At 37.4% G+C, this 23,125-nt stretch overlaps 1 protein-coding gene across 1 annotated transcript in view; it reads right to left on the reverse strand.

Moving 5' to 3' along the window:
- The window catches only part of UVRAG (UV radiation resistance associated), a 305,816-nt gene that overhangs the window by 125,297 nt on the left and 157,394 nt on the right, over positions 1-23,125 (reverse strand). The window contains exons 8-11 of the mRNA XM_044258508.1: positions 20,526-20,652; positions 3,588-3,672; positions 1,745-1,832; positions 346-406 (exon numbers count right to left, since the gene is read on the reverse strand). Of these exons, the coding sequence (XP_044114443.1) occupies positions 346-406; positions 1,745-1,832; positions 3,588-3,672; positions 20,526-20,652 (361 nt within the window). The remainder of the gene's footprint in view (positions 1-345; positions 407-1,744; positions 1,833-3,587; positions 3,673-20,525; positions 20,653-23,125) is intronic.

Genomic DNA, 23,125 nt, shown 5'->3' on the forward strand with positions numbered 1-23,125 from the left:
TCCTGCTCCCAGAGACAAATTTTTCAGGAAAATCAAACCAAAAGGATAGAGTGATTATTCGTATTCTTAAGAAACCAACTGTCTGATTTTTTTAAAGCTCATTTAAAACAATTTTCCTTTAAATTTCAAATAGACAACTTAATAGTTTTTCCCCATGATTAGAATTAAATATTCTCTTACATCTCCCATCAGACTGGCTATGTTCTTTCAGCTGGGAAGGGACAGAAGGTCCAAAAACCCTCTGGATAAAGTGCTAGGCAACCAACACTTCAAGAAATCTCTATTTTTCTCTGAAACATACCCAGTTATTATATAAATCATTAGATGCAAAAAGAAATAAAATACCTTGGAAGTCCTCAGAATTGGGCAACTTGACACCACATACAAAGTAATCCTTATGCTCATTCTGTGAATATAACCAAAGAAATTAATTTTTTCCATGTAAAGCAAAGAAACCCCAAGTCATATCTCGAAGAATTCAGTAGGTCAGTGTTAACTCAAAGACAATATTGTCCTACACTCAAAATATTATCATAATGATAATATTGTTGAAGCTGGGTGACGAGTATATAATAATTCATTATACTACTATCTGTACATTTGTATATACTTGAAATTTTCAATAATATAAACATTTAAAACATCATGTCCAAACAAAAAGCCATGTAAAATTTTTATTACAAAAATATTCCTTGATCAATTCATAGTTATAAATGAAGATTTTTAAGTGGAATTAACAAGATTCTGTGAGCAACCTAAAATCCCATTAGCTTTCCTCTCAGAAAATTAGTCTTTTAAATCGTTTTTCATTAAAAAGAAAATAAAATCTTCAAATTTAGTGATCTGGCTCTCTAAAAAAGAATTCTCATCATTTTAGTTTTAGTGAAGTTTTATTTTTCAATTTACTTTAAGAAACTAGTTTCAAAAACTTCACATCCTGACAGTTACCCCAGGAATTTCCTAAGTAGTACTAATACAAATTAATTACCAGTTATATTTTTAAAGCAGCACATATACAATTCTGCATGTATGTGTCAGAATTGATGGTAATTGATAATCTAGCTGAGTAAAAAAGATCTTAAAGAGACCAGAAGTTATTTGGCATTCTTTCAGATGAAGTTGAGTGCATTCCACCACCAAACTGATACAAAAAAAACAAATGGTGGAACCTAACATGCACCCACTTTTTAAACAGATATTAGCTTCTGAATGAATCATGACAGAACATGTGATTAAGACTGGAACAATGAGTTTATTATTATTTCCTTTTTAAAATAATTTTTTCCTCTTTTTTTTATTAATTATTTTTATTAACATATAATATATTACTTGTCCCAGGGGTACAGGTCTGTGAATTCGTCAGGCTTACACACTTCACAGCACTCACCATATCACATACCCTCCCCAATGTCCATAACCCAACCATCCTCTCCACAGACCTCCTCTCCCCTCAAGCAATCCTCAGTTTGTTTTGTGAAATTAAGAGTCTTATGGTTTTTTTCCCTCCTGATCCCATCTTATTTCATTTTTTCCTTCCCTACCCCCATGGAGAAAGAAGATGTGGTATATATATATAATAGAATATTATGCAGCCATCAAAAGAAATGAAATCTTGCCATTTGCAACAAGGTGGATGGGACTAGAAGATTTTATGCTGTGAAATGGGTTTTTTCATTGAGAAAACATTTCAAACAGAAACCATCTTGAAAAAAATGTTTTTCTTTCCAGAAAATTTGAAACTTACCAAATCAATAGGATAAATGTAGGAAAGTTCAGATAGTAATTGCCTGCAACGAATTGTCAACTGAGCATTAGTCTTCAGAAAGAGTTCCCTGATGAGGAAAGATAAAAAGCAAATTTGTTAAAAAAACAAAAAAAAAAAGTTTTCATGCTTGTTAACATTTATTTCCACATAACTGATGTGAAGGAAGATTAAATGGCCTGCAGTAGGCCACAGAAACACAGTAGTCAAGAATAATAGCTAACATGACTCCTGACCTGTCTCTAAATAGTATAAATCAAGATAAAATATAGACGCCTATTGTGTGTGTCTAATACCATGCTAAGAGATGGAAAGGGTAAAAATAATCATTGACCAAGCACCTAACACTCTATGTCAGGAGCTTTATAAATGGCTTTAATCATTAAAACTCAATTAGGTTGATATCATTATACCCATTTTACAAACAAGGATACAAAATTTAGAGACACTCAGTAAGCAGACTAGGGTCTCATTTAATCTGAGGTCAATGTGATTTCTGATTCTTTTAAGGAAGTCTTCTCTTTCTCACTCATAGCTACCTCAAAAAATAGCCTGCTGCCATATTCAGAAAATAAAAGAATAAAAAGAACAAACAGTAAGTTGTGGTAAGAGATGTACCTCTTCTCTTGAACTAAAGACATAAGACCAAGAGATAAAACATCTATAGGATAAATTAACCTGCTCAACTGTGTTAACGATTTAAGAAAAAGAGGGATTCAGAAAAACTATAGGTCTCAGGAATGTAAAAGTAGTAGGAAACACAAGGAGTTCTAAAGACCTAAAGGGATCTAGTCCCGTTTTCCTTGTGATCAGGACAAAGTAACTTCCCAGAGCCTTGCCTTCCTATCTGCAAATTGAGAAGATCAGACCAGATGATCTCCACGGTTCTTTCCAGGTCTAACATTCTTGAATGCTCAACTGCTAAGGTTTCTTGAAGAAAAATGTAGAATGAGATGGATTTCCAGAAAAAGTGAGTAAACATGAGCAAAAGAACAGAAGTGGCATCAAATTAAGCATGTGCTGGAAAAAAATAAAAAGAAAAACTATTAGCATCTATTAACTGAATGCTGTGGAGGACTGAAATTAGCTACAGTTGTATAGTGCCAATTTATTGAAGGTTATTTGAAAATTAAGCAAAATAATCACCATGACTTCTTAAGAGGAAAAAAAAAATATGGTAAACCTCGTATTTTAACAGGAGAGGTCTGAGGTGCCTGGGTAGCTCAGTCCGTTAAGCGTCTGCCTTCAACTCAGATCATGATCCCAGGGTTCTGGGATCAAGCCCCGCATCAGGCTTCCTGTTCAATGCTTCTCCCTCTCCCTCTGCCTCTCCGCCTGCTCATGTGCCCACTCTCTCTCTATCACAAATAAATAAATAAAATCACAAAAAAATAAAAATAAAAAAGGGGAGAGGATGAACTGGAAAGACAGACTGATGTTAGATAAGCTAGAAGCTGTGGTAGTAATCCCAATGGACTAACACTAAACAGGAGTAAGTCTGAAGAAATGACTGAAGAAAATAAGCTACTCTATCGTAGAAGATGGGAAGAGGAGAAGATTCAGACATTAAGTCATGGTGCTGTGGCCTTAAACACTAGAAAAACAATGTTCACGTTTCTGATTATGACTATACACTAGGAACTCTTGTAATGGCTACAAATACTGAGTAGATGCTTCACAAATATTCGTTGAATAAATTATTGTGGCACCGACGTGTGCAGAATGTAGGTTAATACCAGCAACTTTCAAAGAATGCTACTTTTCCAAATCCCGTCCTCAAAGCAAACCCAACACTCTTAACCATTATTCTCAGGGCCACGTTTACCTTTTCGCAGTACACTCCTTCCTCAATTCATTCAGTGATTCCTTCTGGAGCTGAAGCTTGAGGTGCTCAGCTGAAAACACACTTCCTAGAGACAGAGGGAGACAATTCCCGATGTAATACTGCAGATAGAACTGCTTACCAACAACCAAAAAGGCAGAGCTCATCCCCTAACCGTGAATAGAGTTCAGAGGCAAAGTAAGCTGGGTATTGAGGTCTTCTGGAGAGTTCACTGGAAAAAACCTCCCAACTTGTTCAATTTGACACAAGTCTGGCCTCTAGCAGGAATCCGAATAAGAGTCTCTGCCTCCAGATTTCTGGATTGCTGACCAAGAAACCCTGATGAGATTTCAAAATTCAGACAACTTCGTTTTAAAAGAAAGTTGCTGTGGACTCTAGGTGTTCCTGCTTATTCACTGCAGGTTCATCAACTGAATAAATAGACCTTTCTGGTGAGGGATGTTGCTTATGGGGGAGGCTATGCAAGTGTGGGAGTTTGCAATATATGGCAAATCTTTACAACTTCAGCACAATTTTGTTATGAACCTAAAACTGCTCTGAAAAATGAAGTTGATTTTCTTAAAAAGTGGTTAATTTCTTCTCACCTACAGATACTATACAACATTTCTGAAAGTATAAAAAGTAAAACAGGAAAAATTACTTGCATTTTGACTAATTATTATTAGTTCATAAATATAAGTAGTTTTAGTTACAATCACAGTGTGTAGGAAATGTATATTCTGATTTTTCCATATTATGTCATAAGCATTTTTACATGTTGACAGATAGTCTGAGTTGTAATGTTTAATGGCTGTGTAAAATTCAACTCCATGGATGTGAATTATATGAATATTCCACATTTTAACTGATACCCCATATCCCAACCCCATTACGGAACATTTAATTTCCTTTAAGTGTTTGCTTTAGCTCTACACAGAGATTTGTATTTGTTTATATGCCTGATTGTTGTATTTATATCAACTTTTGTAACCCACATTTCCATTTATGTGATCAAAAAGTCCTTTTATGTCTTCCTATTCTAAGAAATGAGAGCATCTTCTGTCCTTGACAATCCAGACCTGATAACACCCAGAAATACTGAGGCACAGAAAAACAGTCTTAGATCCAGACACACTAATCTCTGGATCTTACAAAGGGGATTAGTTTCATAAACCGCAATCCAGTAGGAAAGCGGGCCTTCAACTACTCTGCACATCTCCTGCAGGAAGGAACAAGAAGTACATTACTGACCATAATACAGTTACACCTCCGCATAAATTCACCAACCTAAGCAATTTTATCAACATATTTCTCTCCTCTCTCAACTGTATTTAAATGATCCATACGTTGTTAATTTTGCCCCCCAAACAGAACATAATCAAGAAACACCACTTATCTTTTTTAGCCACAGTATAGGTCCTCCCCAAATATTCACCCTCCATGATTTCAGATGACATTCAGTTGACAACCTCCACCATCCACCCCATGTATGTGTTGAACAATTATCAAATATTTGAAATTTTCCAGGTATCTATCAGTGATTTCTAGTTTCTTTCTTTTAGTCAGAGACCGTATTATACATCATTTGACTCTTTCGTACTTGCGATAACAACTATGGCCTAACTGAATGTTCCATGTACACATGAAAAAAGGTATATTCTGCTGGTGTGCATTGGGGTGGTCCACTCTTAATCAGTAAAGTTAGTTACTAGTGTTGTTAAAGTCTTTTCTCCTTACTAATTTTGTCTTTGCTTGTTCTATGAACTAGTGAGAGATAAGTGTTGTGGTTTCCAGCTATAAACATAGATTTGGCTATTTCTTCTTTGTTCTACCAGTTTTTACTACCTATATACTCTGAAGCTCTGTTATACATATTCAGAATTATTATGTCTTTTTGTGACTGACTCTTCCACCACAATGTTTTTAAAATCTGTCTTTATCACAGGTAATATTCATTGTTCTGAAATCTTTGTCTATTACTAATATAGCCACTTTGGCCTTCTTTTAATTCATATTTGCATGATGTACTATTCCTATTCTTTTGCCTTTAATCAATCAATCTACCTTTATATTAAAAATGGGTTTCTTAGAGATATCTTAGATATCTTAGAGTTATCTTAGAGATACCCATTTTAGTTGGGTCTTTTTTAAATATAAAATCTGAACAATCTCTAAATGAGATATTTAGACTGCTTACACTTAATATAATTGATGTTTAGCTTAAAATCTACCATGTTGCTAGTTGTTTTCTGTATGTTCCACCTATTCTTTGCTCCTTTATCTTTTTTTATGCTTTTGGATTGAATATTTTTTACCATTCCCTCTTTCTTCACTACTGGCTATCTTACCTCCATTTTAAATTTTTAGTGGTTGCCCCAGAGTTTACAGTATATAACATCAATAAATAAGTCCAACTTCAAATACTATTATACTACCTCATGTAGAATATTAAAAAAACTATAAGTACCATACTCCCAATTCTTCCTTTTCCCACTGTTCACATTCCTCACACATTTTACTTTACACGTTTTAAATTCCAAAACATTGCTATTTTTGCATTAGAAAATAGTCTTTCATAATTATAAATAAGAAAAAATGTGTTTATAATATCTTAAACCATTTCTGGATATCTCATTTTTTGTGTGTAGAGCCAAGTTTCTGTCTGTACCATTTTCCTTCTGCTGAAGAATTTTTTTTCTTTTTCCTTTTCTTTTTATTTTTTTAAGATATATTTATTTATTTCAGAGAGAGAGAGGAGAGAATGAGAATGGGAGGGGCAGAGGGAGAAAGAGAATCTCAAGGAGACTGCGCACTGAGCACAGAGCCTGACTTGAGGCTTAATCTCATGACCCTGAGATTATGACCTGAGCTGAAACCGAGTCAGAAGCTTAACCAATTGTGCCAGCCAGGTGCCCCAAGAATTTCTTTGAACATTTCGTAAAATATAGGACTGGTGGTAATGAATTATCTTAGATTTATCTAAGTCTCTTTGCACTTCAGTTTGGGTAATTTCTATTGATTTATATTCGAGTTCACATATTCTTTTCCTAGTTGTATCACATTTTATTTTTTAAAGATTTTATTTATTTATTTGACAGAGAGAGATCACAAGTAGGCAGAGAGGCAGGCAGAGAGAGAGAGAGGAGGAAGCAGGCTCCCCGCCGAGCATAGAGCCCGATGTGGGACTCGATCCCAGGACCCTGGGATCATGACCCGAGCCGAAGGCAGCGGCTTAACCCACTGAGCCACCCAGGCGCCCCTAGTTGTATCACATTTACTGAAAAGTCTGTCAAAGGCATTCTCCACCTCTGTTAGGTATTCTTTCTTTACAGCATATCCATTAGACTTGTATATTTTATAGTTTACATCTCTCAGCTGAAATTTACTACCTAGTCATGCTTGTTATCCACCTTGCCACAAAAGCCTGAAGCACATTAATCGTAGTTATTTTAAACTCTCTGGTAGTTCCAACATCTGAGTCACTGCTGAGGTTTTTTCTTCTTCTGAGTTAATTTCTTCTCAATAACATTTTGTTGGTGGTATTGGGTCAGGGGAGAGATAATGATGTGTTTTTTTTTTCATTTTTGCTCTTCCATGTCTCAAAAATTTTGATTGAATACCCACCATCATGTGCAACAGAGAACACAGGACAATAGAGCAAGAAAAGAGCATGCATCTTCTGCTGTTATGGGAATTGAGTCAATACAATTAGGAACTGGGCTGCGTTTGAGTTTTGTGGTTGCTGTTTTGTTGTTACCTTCAGTGTAACACATTCTTCAAATTTCCTCTAACTCCCCCTTACTGGAGGTGGTGATGGTGGTGGAGATGATCTGCGGGAGGCTTTTTCTCAGGGAACCTGTTCCACACTCAGATTTGGGTATTCCATGTAAACCCACACTGAAACAAGAGCGACTGACTCCTCAGGTGGCACACTGTGGTGGCTCTCCAGCCTGGTTGGGGAGGAGAGCAGAGTTTTTCTTTCATCTTGTTTGAGTTAAACAGACCCTGTGTCCTTAGGTATCAGGTAGGGCTTTCTCAGTGATACTGTCCTTCCCCTAGGGATAGAAGGTTTCTAACAGTCCAGGTGCAACAAGGTTACTGCCCTACCCTTAACGACAATGTTTTCTTTTTTTCCCCTCCAGTCCTTTACCTATGCCCACGGGATTGCAGGGCTTAACAGCTCCTCCTCCAGAGGCGTAATGCTTTCGTTCTTAGAGAAGAGTTGTGCTTTCTAACAACAGTATCCACTCCCATCCCCCGACCTATACCACACCAAGGGAGGCTTTCTACATCTTCTACCCTGTCTCCAGTCTTTCTTGTGAATATCCAGTGTAGATTCACACAGAATAAACTATACACAGGTTTGAACTGCCTTCTAGTTGTTATATAGTCTTACAGGAGTGCGGACTTAGTGGTTAGCAATTTGTTAAAAATTATGACTAAATTATTTTGCCTTCTTAGATAGTGGCCCAACTCCCCCCTGTGCTCTGCCACTACTGAGTCAGCCCTAATATCCTGTCTCATCTTTTCTTATGTATCAGGCTCCTTGGTTGACCTGTAATCTTAGTTCTTTAGATTCAAGAAAAGTTGAGTTTGTACATTCCCCAGCTTTCTCTTGTTGTCAGGGTGGAAATGAAGTTCCTTCTACCTTTTTACATCCTAGGCAGGTGCTAGAAGTCGAATCTGATTCTTTCTATTTTCTGCTCCTTTTGGGTCCGCTATTCTGTTTGTGCAACTTGGGCTAGTTCATACTGTTTTCCTCAAATATATGATGACCCTTGGCTTTCCCTTCAAATCCGTGAACGGGGGTGCCTGGGTGGCTCAGCTCAGCTGGTTAAGCCTCTGCCTTTGGCTCAGATCATAATCCGAGGTCCTGGGATGGAGCCCTGAGCCAGGCTCCCTGCTCAACAGGGGGCCTGCTTCTCCCTCTGCCTCTGCCTATGGCTCTCCCTGCTTTCCATGTATGTGGCTCTCTCCCTCTCTCTCTGTCAAATAAACAAATAAAATCCATGGACAAGCAATTAAACTGATTAGTAAGGCAACTAGTGTAGGTTTCTTTTGAAGCTATAAAGATTTATTTACATGAAAGGCATTATTCCCAAATGCCAGCTCAGTGTAAACGGGTAGGTCCTATTGACAATTGGGGTTTCCTTCCAAGTATATATGCCATGCTGGATGAAGGTAGTACCTTTACGTTTAAACCACCACAACTGTCAAGTAAGGAGAACTTCACTTTGGGATTGTGTTACTCTTAGGCATTTCACTTCTAAGTAGAGCTGCCTTTCATGTTTTCCCTCTAGGTCAATTGTAAAAGTCCAGAGCCAGGCTCTGTTCCACCTTCCAATGCCAAACCCTTGTACCATGGGACCTAACTAGGTCAAGAATCCATTATGTTTAGAAAGCAGTTGGAGCAAGTATTATAGGAAGTTACTCCAAATTCACAGAGAAAAGAAAATGAGCTAGTAGGCCCAGCTACCCGAATTATTGCTCCATCATTCCTGATTTCTATACTTGGAAATTCCAAGTTGAAGTCTCTGAGAGTTGTACCAAAAACCCTTTCTATTTGTGTTATATGCTGCAGTTTTTCTCTACTCCAGTTTAAGCATCAAAACAATCATATCTATGTAGTGTCTTTGAGAACTGTGTCAAAATCTTTGCTATTCCAGTGGTACCCTCTGTTATTTTCACCACCATCACTGGTTCATTCTTTATGCAAGTATCTTTATGATCGATCACTGGGTCCTTGAGAGGGAGAGAGAGAGAGAAAATGCATCTGTTTGGTTTACCATATTCCAAAATGGCTTTCTGAAATGTTTGGCCCTTTCCATGTACACACTAACATTCCACTCTGCTAGGAAGATGACTTCTCTGTTCAGCAAGAATTCCAGTCAGATGCTTAATTTTAATAACCAAATGTCAATGCTGTTTCCTGAAAATCTAATAGCTAAAGAATATGAATCTTGCTTCCATCAACAAAACAAAACACAGACTCTTTGGGCTCTCTCTCACCAGAGAGTTTGGTCTCAGACTGGACAATGGCCAGTTCCTGTCAAAATTAAAGTTAAAACCAATAAACCGTCATTCTTCTGGGTTTTCTACATCAAGTCTGATGACCAAAAAGCAATATACTTGAACTATTTTAGTTTCCTTCCCTGCAGAATTGCCTTTTCTGTACTATGATTTATGATGCTGCCCTTCTCAAGGGTTAACAGATATTTCTTGCTGTAACTTTTGCAAAATTGCAATTGACTATATTTCATTATGCTATTTAATACACTACACAGAAGAAATTGCATGCTAAATTCCTCTCCGAATTTAGTGCCAATAAATTTTTTTCTCCCTAAAGAACTGATGCACTTCCTTCTAACATGCAGTGGGAAGCAGTGGATTCCTTTCGTAATTCTACACAAACGGCTTGATGGCGAACAAGGTCAGAGCTCATTTTAGTGTTTCAATACAATAGGCAGATCCTACGGGAGGCAGAGTACTATACTCGATAGCCCCTGTACTCAGGAAGCAGAAAGATCAGGGTTGAAATCCTACATATGCTACTTTCAGGACTCTAGACAAGTCTCAACTTTTCTGAGTTTCATTTTCCTCATCTGTAAAATGGGGATTAGTTTCACTTTTGTTCAACATTTTCATTCTCTCAACCTGCTCCCATGAAGCTCTGAGTGGGTAGAGAAAATTACACAATCAGTCTGATTGACTCTACTTTAAACATACAAGCACAGAGCCTACCAGGCACACTGTCCAACTATCAATCCTACTCTAATTCGCTCATTAGTGTGCTTTCCCACTCTTGGACCTGACTACTCCACATATTCCCCTCAATCCTTAAACAACATTTAAATTGAATACAATTGTCTCACCTCGTACCATCCTGAAATAATCAGATTCCTTCACAATTCTACCCACTACCTAATATGGAAACCAGCCCCTGTGCCATTTTCTTAGCCTTCTCCTGTTCAGTGGGTGAGGCAAACAGCTTCATTTATATAAACTCCGAATTTCTTTTCATTCCAACCCATGTCAGTCACACTGCTCTCTTCCTAACAAATTATGTTCCAGCTACAGTGGCCTCTTTTCTGTTCCACAGTCCAAGCCCTTTCCAAGCCTTTTCATTTGCTGTTTCCTCTGTTTTTCCAGCAATTCTTACCTTCAAGGCTGAGCTCCTCAGGCAAACCTTTTCTGAGCAATCTCTGCAGAAACGGTCTCCCACAGTATCGTCTATCATCATAGCTTGTTTTTAGTACTTGTCACAACCTGATATTTACTTTAGTTGGTTTCTTGTTTCTTATCTTACCGACTAGGAAAGTATCCAAAATTGGAAGTCTTAATTAATTCTTCCTTTTTCTCTCTTTCCTCAATATCTGCTTTTCCCCCAGCATTTGTCTTTGTTTAATCATCTACCCAGTTGTCAAAAATAGAAACTGGAAACCATCCTACATCCTTCTCTCCCTCTCTCCTCAAACCCACCAAGCCATTAACAGTAGAGTCTATCATAGAAATATTCCTGGAACCTATACACTCCCTCCTTCCTTTACATTGCCAATCTGTTTTGATTTTAATTATGGAAGGCTTAGATTATTGTAATAACTCCCCAACAGTTCTCTATCCTCAACTCTTCAAAGAGAACTTTCTAAAATATATGTTTAATTCCCAAACTGTATTGTAGTCCTCAATATGGTTTCATCTACCTTTTGTCTTTCGAAGCTTGCTTAAGTTATTTCAGTAGATCCCCAACCCTTTCAACAAAAAAATTTATGATTAAGGCATTCCTTACCCCTGTGGCTTCTCCTATGGACCCTTACTTAAATGTATCCTTAGCTGTAGCTTTACTAGAATTACCTACAATTCTCTAACCTACCTCTATGCTTCTGTATAAAGTGTTCCATCTATCTGGGAAGTATTCTTCTAGACTCAACCTAAGGGTCACCTCCTTTACCCGGTGTTGACTTTCAGATACTTACCTTCTGTGCTCCTATAACACCTTCGAAATATCTGTGTCATACACTTATCACACCTGTCATTACGTTTCTAACATCTTACTGATGCTGGGGTCATTATCGGTGTTCCATAAATGATGACTAAAGAGCTTGATGAAGGTACACATGCATACACATACTCGGTATTCTTCCTGTTTCCTTTACATGCCTTCTGACCTCTTCTTATCTCTGTGTTGAACCAGCCAATTGCAAAAGTATTCTTTGTAAATGCCACATCTAGCTTTTTGGAATTCCATTAGAGAAAAATGATGGCAAGCCAAATGAAAATTCTGTCAGATGGCTTATTTTTGCCCATCTATACCTTCCACTGCAAAAGAGGGAGATTAAAATATGATAGTTTACCTTCCCTATAATCCAATTAGGACATTACTGGAATAAATCATTATAAATATATGCAAACAATCATTCTGAAAAGAAAACCTTAAGTTTACTCAGGACCCAGATTTGTCCTCCCCACTGCCAAGTTCTCTGCTTTCACATGATACATACAATGTCAATAGCTCAAAGTAAAAAAACTTTAATAGCATAAGCCCCAGGGAAAAACTGTCCTCAGGTTCAGAAGTTTTTGAAAGGCAGATATTAATAATTTTTAAGGAAGTCTGCTTAGGAATTTCTGTCAGATGGCTATAAAAAAATCAGAACATATACAGAGACTAATAAAATTTAAATTCTGCTATCATTACAAATAAATATATATTGAATTATAAAGTCAGTAAGGTGATTTTTCACCTTTGTGACCTTATGATGGAAGAGGAGAAAACTGTTACATAATACTTAATAATGTCTTTATAATTTCAAATAGAAATCAGTGACCTTTTAATAGAAACTGAAGCCCTAATTTAAATATACTGTGTGTGATTCTTCTTTTATGAGAAAAGAGCACAATACTTTACTGACCAAAAAGAAGCTAATTAAGTAGAACTAGATACATAGTTCATCTTACTCAAATTTATTACAAAATAAATAACTGGAGTGCCTTGGTGGCTCAGTTGCTAAGCATCTGCCTTCAGCTCCGGTCATGATCCCAGAGTCCTGGGATCAAGCCCTGCATCAGGCTCCCCGCTCAGCAGAAAGCCTGCTTCTCCCTCTCCCATCTCCCCTGCTAGTGTTACCTCTTTCACTGTGTCTCTGTCAAATAAATAAATAATCTTTAAAAAAATAAAGTAATTAAATTAAATTTAAAAAAGAAATGATCATAACTGATGGAAACTCCATATAAAACATTTCTTATTTTGGCAATAAAGGATCAAAACTTTCTATTTACTGAAATTACCAAGAGGATTTTTTCCCTAAATCTCAGCAATGAAATCTGACATAGCTGACTTCTACACACTACATTACTAAAAGAATGTGCTTGTTTTTGCTCCTGCTTAGCAAAATGAATTGATGATCTTTAAAACAGAAGGTCCCACCACATGCCTTCCCAGTTAATAAACAATGTCTATAAACACATATACACACTTAGGGTCAGAGAATCTCTCTCACTCTCTATTTTTGTACCTTTCATTGCTGGGAAATACATTGTTGGTACCAAATTTGGAAAAATAAAGAGATTTGTAAAAAAGATTAACAGATTCCACTCCTTTTTGTCAATCTTAACTTTCTGAGGTAAACAGAGTATTAGAGATGTAAGAAATCTGGACTGCATAATTCAAAATTTTTTGTTTTGTGAAGAAAAGATAAGACCAAAAAGGTTGAATGACAGGTCTAGGGAGAAAATGAGAAAATGGCAGATTTTTAATCCAGACCTCTTAATGAATTAAGATGTAACCAAATCAAAGACATCTTTGGGAAAAAAAAATCACTTCACCCACCCTATAATAAAAAAGGTATAGAGTAGAACAAGGTTCTTTATCTAATAGTCCACAAGCCAAATGGAAAACTAGCAAACCATTAGTCAATTTATCTGTTGGGCACATACTAGAGAAAGCAACAATATTTTGTTTCGTAGAAACAAGACAGGTGTTGGAGTCAGAGAAACCTAAATTTGAATTTGGATCTGCTCGTATTTGTGACAAATGTCTCTGAGGCCCAATTTTTCTCATTTGATAAAATGGGGGGAAATTATTCTCTTGGGACCCTTTTAAGAGCTAAATAATATACCATAAGTGAAATATCTAGCATGTTATGGAATTTCAATAAAAGTCACCCACTTTTTAAGATTTATGCAAGGTTTAAATGAATGTATTTTGTAAGGTTTTAGATAATATGGAATAGTGACAAAAGCACAGAGTTTAGAGATAAAGGAAGGTCTAGGTCAACATCCCAACTTTGCTCCGAACTATCTGTTCATAACTGGCCCCAGTCACTTATCTTCTCAGTTATCTCATATATATGAAACAAAGATAATGATATTTTCCATACCTAGGTCTCAGGGATACTTTAAAATCAAATACGATAATCTCTGTGCAAGCACTTTCTAACTACAAAGTACCTTATATACGTTATTATTACTATCAAGAAAATTAACTGCATTAAAAAAGAGCCACTTCCTACAAAGCTTAGAGAACTGTGCTTTTAAAAAGTTCATATCATTCCCCAGGCACACTGAAGAGTTCTTAGATTTTGTCAACATTTGTAAAATATGTTGAGATTAACCTAAACACATTTCCTTAAGACCAATGTTTCATACCATTTTCTAAACCAAATTTCAAGCAAACTAATTTAGATGGAGTGTTGCTTCTCTAAGATTTGGGGGTTGAGGCAACAGACACTGTAAGCCAACATATAATTAATTAATGGAGAGATTATTTGGTTTAAGACACTAATGAGGGGAAATCTGTTTTTTATTAACATCATAAGTTAAATGACTAATATCTGCCAACAATGAAAATGCACCCAATAATAAACATTAATACTGAACGGATCAGCTCATGGCCCATCTGGAAGTTGCTGTAGACAAGTTGAACACCACAGCCTTTGAGGAGTGGGAAGGGGAAACTTACAGGTGTGGAGTAATGAGGCCCCTCAGAGCACGTGGCCACTCAGCAAGTCAGCAACATGGACAGAAATTATCTTTTTGCCTCTTCCCAATATATCATCCTACCGCAATAAATTTTTATAAACAAAAATATAAAATATACAATAGGCACCTTGTTTCTCCCAAATGTTCACACAAATTAATCCCTATGGCACTGCTATGAGCTGCTATCCTCACTACACATATGTGTAAAAAGTTGCAGAGTTAAGTAGTTCCAGTAAGATCATCAGAAGAATCAGTAGCAATGATTAAATATCATATATTACTGACTTTGTATACTAACTGCACTCTTGGGCCGAGAACCAAGTGCCTGGATAAGCACCAAATTCCAAAAAGAAGTCATAATATGTAAGAAGTCAATAATATTCATATTAGCAAGTCATTTCACAAATGATTAGCAAACATGCGAAATCTAAGCCACAAGCACAGGTGACAAATACATTTTCCCCTTCGTGTTACCAATACCAGTGACTCAGGTGTTTTTTATTATTTTTTTTCCAATTTATTTATTTTTAGAAAAACAGTATTCATTATTTTTTCACCACACCCAGTGCTCCATGCAATCCGTGCCCTCTATAATACCCACCACCTGGTACCCCAACCTCCCACCCCCCCGCCACTTCAAACCTCTCAGATTGTTTTTCAGAGTCCATAGTCTCTCGTGGTCCACCTCCCCTTCCAATTTACCCCAACTCCCTTCTCCTCTCTAACACCCCTTGTCCTCCATGCTATTTGTTATGCTCCACAAATAAGTGAAACCATATGATAATTGGCTCTCTCTGCTTGACTTATTTCACTCAGCATAATCTCTTCCAGTCCCATCCATGTTGCTACAAAAGTTGGGTATTCATCCTTTTTGATGGAGGCATAATACTCCATAGTGTATATGGACCACATCTTCCTTATATTTTAACCTGACTCAAGATTCATTAAATAGTACATTCAGTGTAAGCATGCAAGAATATGGTTCAACACTAATGTTTTCTCCAACCGATAATAAATATGTCTCTGGTTACTTAGCACAATCACTCTGAAGAACAGCAGTACCCACCAAGTAGAACAAGATCTACTGGTACATAAATCTGGTTATCTGTATCCAGCCACCCCTTCTTTCCAATCCCCCACCCCCACCCTAGTGCTGACTACCACAGTCTAGAGAGATACACAATGGCAGAAATTTTGCAGCCAACAGCAGCACTCTTTCTCCTCTTTATGTTTGAGACCAAGGTGTTAGATCCTAAGCTTTCAATGATTCCAACAGTTCAGGAAAATACAAAATAATACTCATCTCAAAAGTTTGTATAAAAGTGGGGAGAAAGCTCCTGCAATACAGAGTCAGTGTTAAAAATCAGTAATTCTGACCCATCCTGGAAAATATATATTTAACTTTGAGCATTTTCATCCTTTATTTCATGATAAAATGGAGATTCAAGAATGTGCTAATTCTGGGCGCCTGGGTGGCTCAGTGGGTTAAGCCTCTGCCTTCTGCTCAGGTCGTGATCTCAGGGTCCTGGGATGGAGCCCTGCATCAGGCTCCCTGCTCAGCGGGGAGCTTGCTTCCCCTCCTCTCTCTCTGCCTGCCTCTCTGCCTACCTGTGATCTCTCTCTCTCTGTCAAATAAATAAATAAAATCTTTTTTTAAAATGTGCTAATTCTGATTTGACTGTCAGAATTAAAACAGTAGAACAGATACCTACAAAATCCTATAATCTTCCTTTGCTGCAGAGTTAGGCACGAGTAACTCTGAACACAGGCTCCCCTCTAACTTGCTTTGTGGCTTTGGACAAGTCCTTAATCTCTCTGAGACTCAGTTTCCTCATCTGAAAACTGAATAATAATATATATTTATTATTAGGAGGATAATAAGAATACCCTTAATTGATAGGACTACAGGTAAAAACCAAATAAGATAAAGAATAGGGGTGTGTGGGTAGTTCATCGGTTAAGCATCTGCCTTCAGTTCAAGTCATAATCCCAGGGTCCTGGGATCAAGCCCCGCATTGGGCTCCCTCCCTCCTCAGCACAGAGTCTGCTTCTCCCTCTCCCACTGCCTGCCACTCCCCCTGCTTGTGCTCTCTTTCTCTCTCTAGTAATTAAGTAAAATCTTAAAAAAATAAAAAAGATAAAGAATAGAAAACACAAAACATTGCCTCAGTAATGAATAATCTATAAATATAAGCAATTATTATTATTACTCTCAGTCTTTTTTTTTTTTTTTTGAGATTTAATTTATTTATTTGTCAGAGAGAGAAAGGGAGAGTACAAGCAGGGGGAGCATTAGGCAGAGGGAGAAGCAAGCTCCCTGATGAGCAGGGAGCCTGATGCTGGGCTCGATCCCAAGACCCCAGGTCCATGACTGGAGCTGAAGGCAGACGCTTAACCTACTGAGTCACCCAGGCACTCTGACACTCAGTCTTTTAAATGGGATAGAAATCACTGTTTATCATTCCATCTGTTTACAGGCTGATGACAGACTTCCTGGGACTTCACTCTATCATTATAAGAAAAAACACAATTGAGAACATAACAGGAGAACTCTCCCTATCCTTTTACCATATGCTGTTAATAATATACATTCCACAGGCTTTACTTAGCATATCTTTGGTAAAATGTAGTATTATACAGTATTATACAATGAGAGTTTTAGAACCTATAGATCTGAATCCTAACATCACCTGTCACTAGCCGTGTGAACTTAAGAAAGGTATTTAATATCTCTGACCCTAACTATAAAATGTCAATAATAACAGTACTTACCTCACAGATTATTATGGTGATTAAATAACATCATATCTATATAGTGGTAATATGGCAACTGAAACATTATAGCTATCAGTATTATTACTTCTCTTTTTAGAAAATGGCAAATGCCCTGAACCTCTCTAAAATGCTATAGTGTTCTCATTTTAAAAATTGATGACCCTACAAAAAGATGTGCAGAAATATATTCTACAGGTAACAGGCAATTTAAATATAATAAAAATTCCACACCATCATAAGAACCAAGTCTTGCTACAGAAGAGAAGACAGCTACCTAGTTATCTGGAGTCACTCAACAGAGACTGTGGAAATAGACTCTGCTCACAATGTCTCACGATTTAAGTGGTATTATCCCATCAGACTCTCATGTCTCAAAATCAATATGCAAGCTGTGTTGCAGCACAGATAGCTTTAACAACCACTGCCAAACAATATATAGTATTTTTTTTCTATATTGTTTCACATGAAAGTATCAGTTTTCCCAATGAATGCTAAGCTAGAAGGTACAGAAGTCTTTATTCTTTGGCAATAAGCCACGACATTAGACTGACAACCATGAATATGATTCATTCATTCAATAAATATTCATTCAATGCTTACTGAGTCCAGGCACTGTACCATGCCCGAAGAATATAAGTTTTTCACACAGCACACAGGCAATGTCTCCCCTCAGAGATCTTAGTGCCTAGAGGAGGGGATAAACTAATAATTAACAATGCTATAATGGACACAGGATGCTACAGAAAACATGGTAGTACATGTAACCAAGGGGGCAGAGGCAGGAGAAGGGAAAGGGAGCCAGTGAAAAATTTCCTGGGAAAAGTAACATTTAAACAGTGGCTTAAATGCAGGCAAGATAGACTGAAGCATGTTTAAGAAACTAAAAGTTTTTTTACAGCTGAAACATTCAGACTGACATGACATTGTAAGTCATGCTGAGTCAGGATGTGATGTAGGAATCTGCACATATAATAAAAATCAATACCACTTTAAAACAACCAGTTCTATTTCTACACATCAGCAAGAAGGAGAACATAAAATTTAAACATTTATAATAGTATAATAAAACATCAAAAAATAGAAATAAATTCAATGAATTATGGGAAACTCCATGTACTAACAATTAGTTTATCTTAATCATGTTTTGTAAAGATTTAATAAACAAAGGAATATACCATTTTCTTGGGTTGTAAGACTCAATATTGTAAAGATGTCCATTATCCCCAATTGTATTGATAAATATATTAAATGTAGTCCCAATCAAAATACTAGCCAGATTTCCTTTTCTGTGTAGAACCATATGAAAATGCAAAAGGATAGGAATAAGCCAGTTATTGGTCATGCTAATGGCCACAGACTCTATTTATATGAAATGTCCAGAACAGGCACAACCATAAAAACGAAAAAGTAGATTTCCATCCTTGCAAAGATGAAGAAAGGTGATCTTGAAAACAAACAACTAAGGGGAAGAAGAACTTTAACAGATATAAAGACCAATTATAACATGAGAGAAATGAGAACAGTGAGATAATGGCAAAGGAACAGGCAAATGGATCCACGGAACAGAGGGCCTGCAACAGACAGCTAAGTACATGGCCACCAGTTTATGACAAAAGTGAGCCTGCAGTGCAAGGGAGAAAGGTTTCCAGTAAATGGTAGTGGGTCAATTGAATATTTATATGAAAAAATGAATCTTATTAACATCATACACACACAAAAAAATCCTGATGAATTACAAATATAAATGTAAAAAGTAAAATAGTAAAGCACTTCAAAAAATATAGAATAACACCTTTACGACATTAAAAGCAGCAAATATTTCCTAAACTGGACATAAAAAATCTTAACTATAAAAGGAAAGATTGATAAAATGGAACTTCTATTCATGTAAAGGTATCATTAAAGAAAGGGTGCCTAGGTGGATCAGTCAGTTAAGGGCCTGCCTTTGGCTCAGGTCATGATCCTGAGCTCCTGGGATTGAGTCCCACATTGGGCTCCCAGCTCAGTGGGGAACCTGCTTCTCCCTCTGCCTCTCCCCCTGCTTGTGTTTTCTCTCTCTCTCTCAAATGAATAAATAAAAATCTTAAACAATAACCAAACAGAATGAGCTGGCAAACCACAGAATGGGAGAATATATTTTTAAATGTATATTTCAAACAAAGAAACCTTATCTATAACATTTAAAGAACTACCGACCCTCTTCCCCCACAAAAAAGCTGGGAGGAGGTAGGTGAGAAGGTCCTGGCAGGAAGATTTCAACAGGTACTTCACAAAGGAGTGTATCCCAGTCAGCAAGAAACATAAAATAGTGTTCAACTTCATTAGTTTTCAGGGACATCAAAATTAAAACTGCGAGGAGATACTACAACATACCCACCAGAAAGGCTAAAATACAAAAGACAGAAAGTTCCAAGTGCCACCAATGACACAGGACAAGAGAGCTGATACACTGCTGGGTGGAGAGGAGGTAAAATGGGCACAAGCACATTGGAAACCTTTTCAACATAATCTACTAAAGATGAAAATATGCCTATCTTGTAACTATGTAATTCTGCTCCTAAGTTTATATCCAACAGAAATGCATAAAAAATCTTCATTAAAAAGCATGTATGAGAAAGCTCGTGGAAGCATTAGCTAATACTTCCAAACTAGAAATTGCCAAAAGCCAGAATTAATAAATTCATATATATATTTGCACAATTGAATACTATGGGCAGTAAGAATGAACTAAGACTACAGAACATGCAGGTCAGGATGAAACTTACAAACAAAATATTGAACAGAAGCCAGTACATAAAATGTACATATTATATGATTTTATTTGCATAAAGTTTAAGATGAAGCAAAACCTATTTTGGTGTAATAAGTCAAGGTAGTGGTTAGTCTGGCTGGAAATATCCTAAGCAGAAGAAAACACGAGGAAGCTTCTGAGATTATGGGCTCCTTGCAATGCCCTGTTTCCCAGTGGAGATGCTGCCTACATAAGTGTGCTCATTTTGAAATTTTGAAATATTGTGTGGGTGTATGTGTGTGTATCTTTGTACACCCTTCTGTATCACCTTCAAAATACTTCCAAAATTTTTTAGAATCATATCACCATATTTGTACAAAGATGACTATTTGAGCCTCTGGAGAATGAAAAAGGAAAACTAAATGTAGAGGTTAGGCTGTTTGTATGGTATTTTTACTCACCTTTGTCCTGTAATGCAATTTGTTGCTTATGCAGTAATGCCACCTCCCGTCCCAAAGCTTTCTTCTGTCTTTCCAGTTCATTTCGAAGCACCAAAATTTTTAATTGCAAGCACTCACTTTGTTTTCTCTAAATAATTAAAAAGCACAGGTAAATTTATGACTATGAAAGTCATGACTATGAATAATTATACATTCACAGTGTCTCCAAATTAATAATGATGTAAAGCACTTTAATATTCATCTAATTTAAAGATGTCTTGAATAATTTAATTATCAGCACCGGCCATTTTAATAGAAAGAACACAGATGTAAGCAGAGAATAAACCTGAAGTCTGGGGACAGGTGTTTCTAAGAATCCAAAAAGCAGGAGCGCCTGGGTGGATCAGTGGGGGTAGGCCTCTGCCTTCAGCTCAGGTCATGATCTCAGGGTCCTGGGATCGAGTCCCACATCGGGCTCTCTGCTCAGCATGGAGCCTGCTTCCTCCTCTTTCTCTCTCTGCCTGCCTCTCTACCTACTTGTGATCTCTGTCTGTCAAATAAGTAAACAAAATTGGGGCGCCTAGGTGGCTCAGTGGGTTAAAGCCTCTGCTTTCGGCTCAGGTCATGATCCCAGGGTCCTGGGATCGAGCCCCATATCAGGCTCTCTGCTCAGCAGGGAGCCTGCTTCCTCCTCTCTCTCTCTCTGCCTACTTGTGATCTCTGTCTGTCAAATAAATAAATAAATCTTTAAATAAATAAATAAACAAACAAACAAACAAAATCTTAAAAAAAAAAAATCCAAAAAGCACTACAAAATATCTCAGGACTCTTTCCCGAGATCACAATATAAGTAAGACAAAAATTCATTTTTAAAAAAAAGGAGGTCTCAAAAACTTAAACATAGAGATACCACAGGACCCAGCAATTCTACTGCTAGGTACAAACCCAAGGGAACTAAAAATATGTCCATACAAAAACCTGAATATGAATTTTCATAACAGCATTATTTATAATAACCAAACGGAGGAATCAATTCAAATGTCCAACATCTGATGAACCAAAACAAAATGTGGTACATCCATACAAAGGAATATTACCTTGCAATAAAAGAAATGAAACAGTGATGAATGCTACAACATGGATGAACCTTGCAAACACTACACTAGGGCACCTGGGTAACTCAGTCAATTAAGCATCTGTCTTTGGTCATGACCTCAGGGTCCTAGGATCCAGCTCCATTGTCGAGTCCCTGCTCAGCAGGGAGTCTGCATCCTCCTCTCCCTTGGCTGCTATCCCTGCTTGTTCGCTCTCTCTCTCTCTCTCAAATAAATAAAATCTTTTTAAAAAGAAAACACTATACTAAGTGAAAGCCAGTTTAAAAAGGCCACAAACTTCATTTATATAGAATCCACAGAAATAAAAAGTAGATTTCTATCCCTACCAAACTGAACCAAGGTGCTCTAATATCCCACAGATTTCAGAGAAGGTTATCCAGGCACCTGGGGCTTTTACGCCTTTCAGGTGATAACCATCCACAGTATCAGTGGACAGCACAAGTGGAGCCTGGATTTACAAAAATAATGATATAATCCTCTCCCTCCCAGCTGAGTGCTACCAGAGGAGGCTTAGTGGAGAGTAAGAACTTTCCTTACTACACAGTGTTAATGAGGCCAGCCTATTCAGCATGCTATCAGTGGAGGCCATGTGGGGAACAATATCAAAGTATTCCCACACCACTTAGCCAGGTCAGTAGCAGTGAAGGCCTAGTGGAGAGTGGGAACTCCCAGTCCTGCTCAAAAGTAAGGATGCCCTCCCCCACACTCCTGCCACTTGGGTGTCAATGGAAGCTGCTTGAGGAACCTGAACTTTTATACCCACCTGGCAGTAATGAGATAGCATCTCTCCCTTCCCTATCAGAGAAAGAGGTGTCAGAAAAAGCCAGATCAAAGAGGTTTCAATAAGATCTAGAGACTCATAACATCATATCCAAAATGTACAAGTCTCAATTAAAAATAATTTAATAGGGACGCCTGGGTGGCTCAGTTGGTTAAGCAGCTGCCTTCGGCTCAGGTCATGATCCCAGCGTCCTGGGATCGAGTCCCACATCGGGCTCCTTGCTCATCAAGGAGCCTGCTTCTCCCTCTGCCTCTGCCTGCCATTCTGTCTGCCTGTGCTCGCTCTCTCTCCCTCTCTCTCTCTCTGATAAATAAATAAAATCTTTAAAAAATAATAATAATTTAATAGAGGCACCTGGGTGGCTCAATGAGTTAAGCCTCTGCCTTCAGCTCAGGTCATGATCTCAGGGTCATGGGATCCCCCTCTCTCTCTACCTGCCTCTCTGCCTACTTGTGCTCTCTCTTTATCTCTGTCAAGTAAATAAATAAATAAATCATTGGGGGGCGGACTAACGAAAGGAAAATAGAAAATTTATTTTAAAAAAATAATTTAATATACCAAGAACCAGAAAGATGTCAAAGAAATGAAAACGGATAATTAAGAGATACCAATACTGAGGGGCACTTGGGTGGCTCAGTCAGTTAAGCGTCTGCCTTTACGTCATGATCCCATAATCCTGGGATTGAGCCCCACGTCCTGCTCTCTACTCAGCAGCGAGTCTACTT

Source organism: Neovison vison, chromosome 7 (assembly GCF_020171115.1).
Source record: "Neovison vison isolate M4711 chromosome 7, ASM_NN_V1, whole genome shotgun sequence".
NCBI classification, from domain to species: Eukaryota; Metazoa; Chordata; class Mammalia; order Carnivora; family Mustelidae; genus Neogale; species Neogale vison.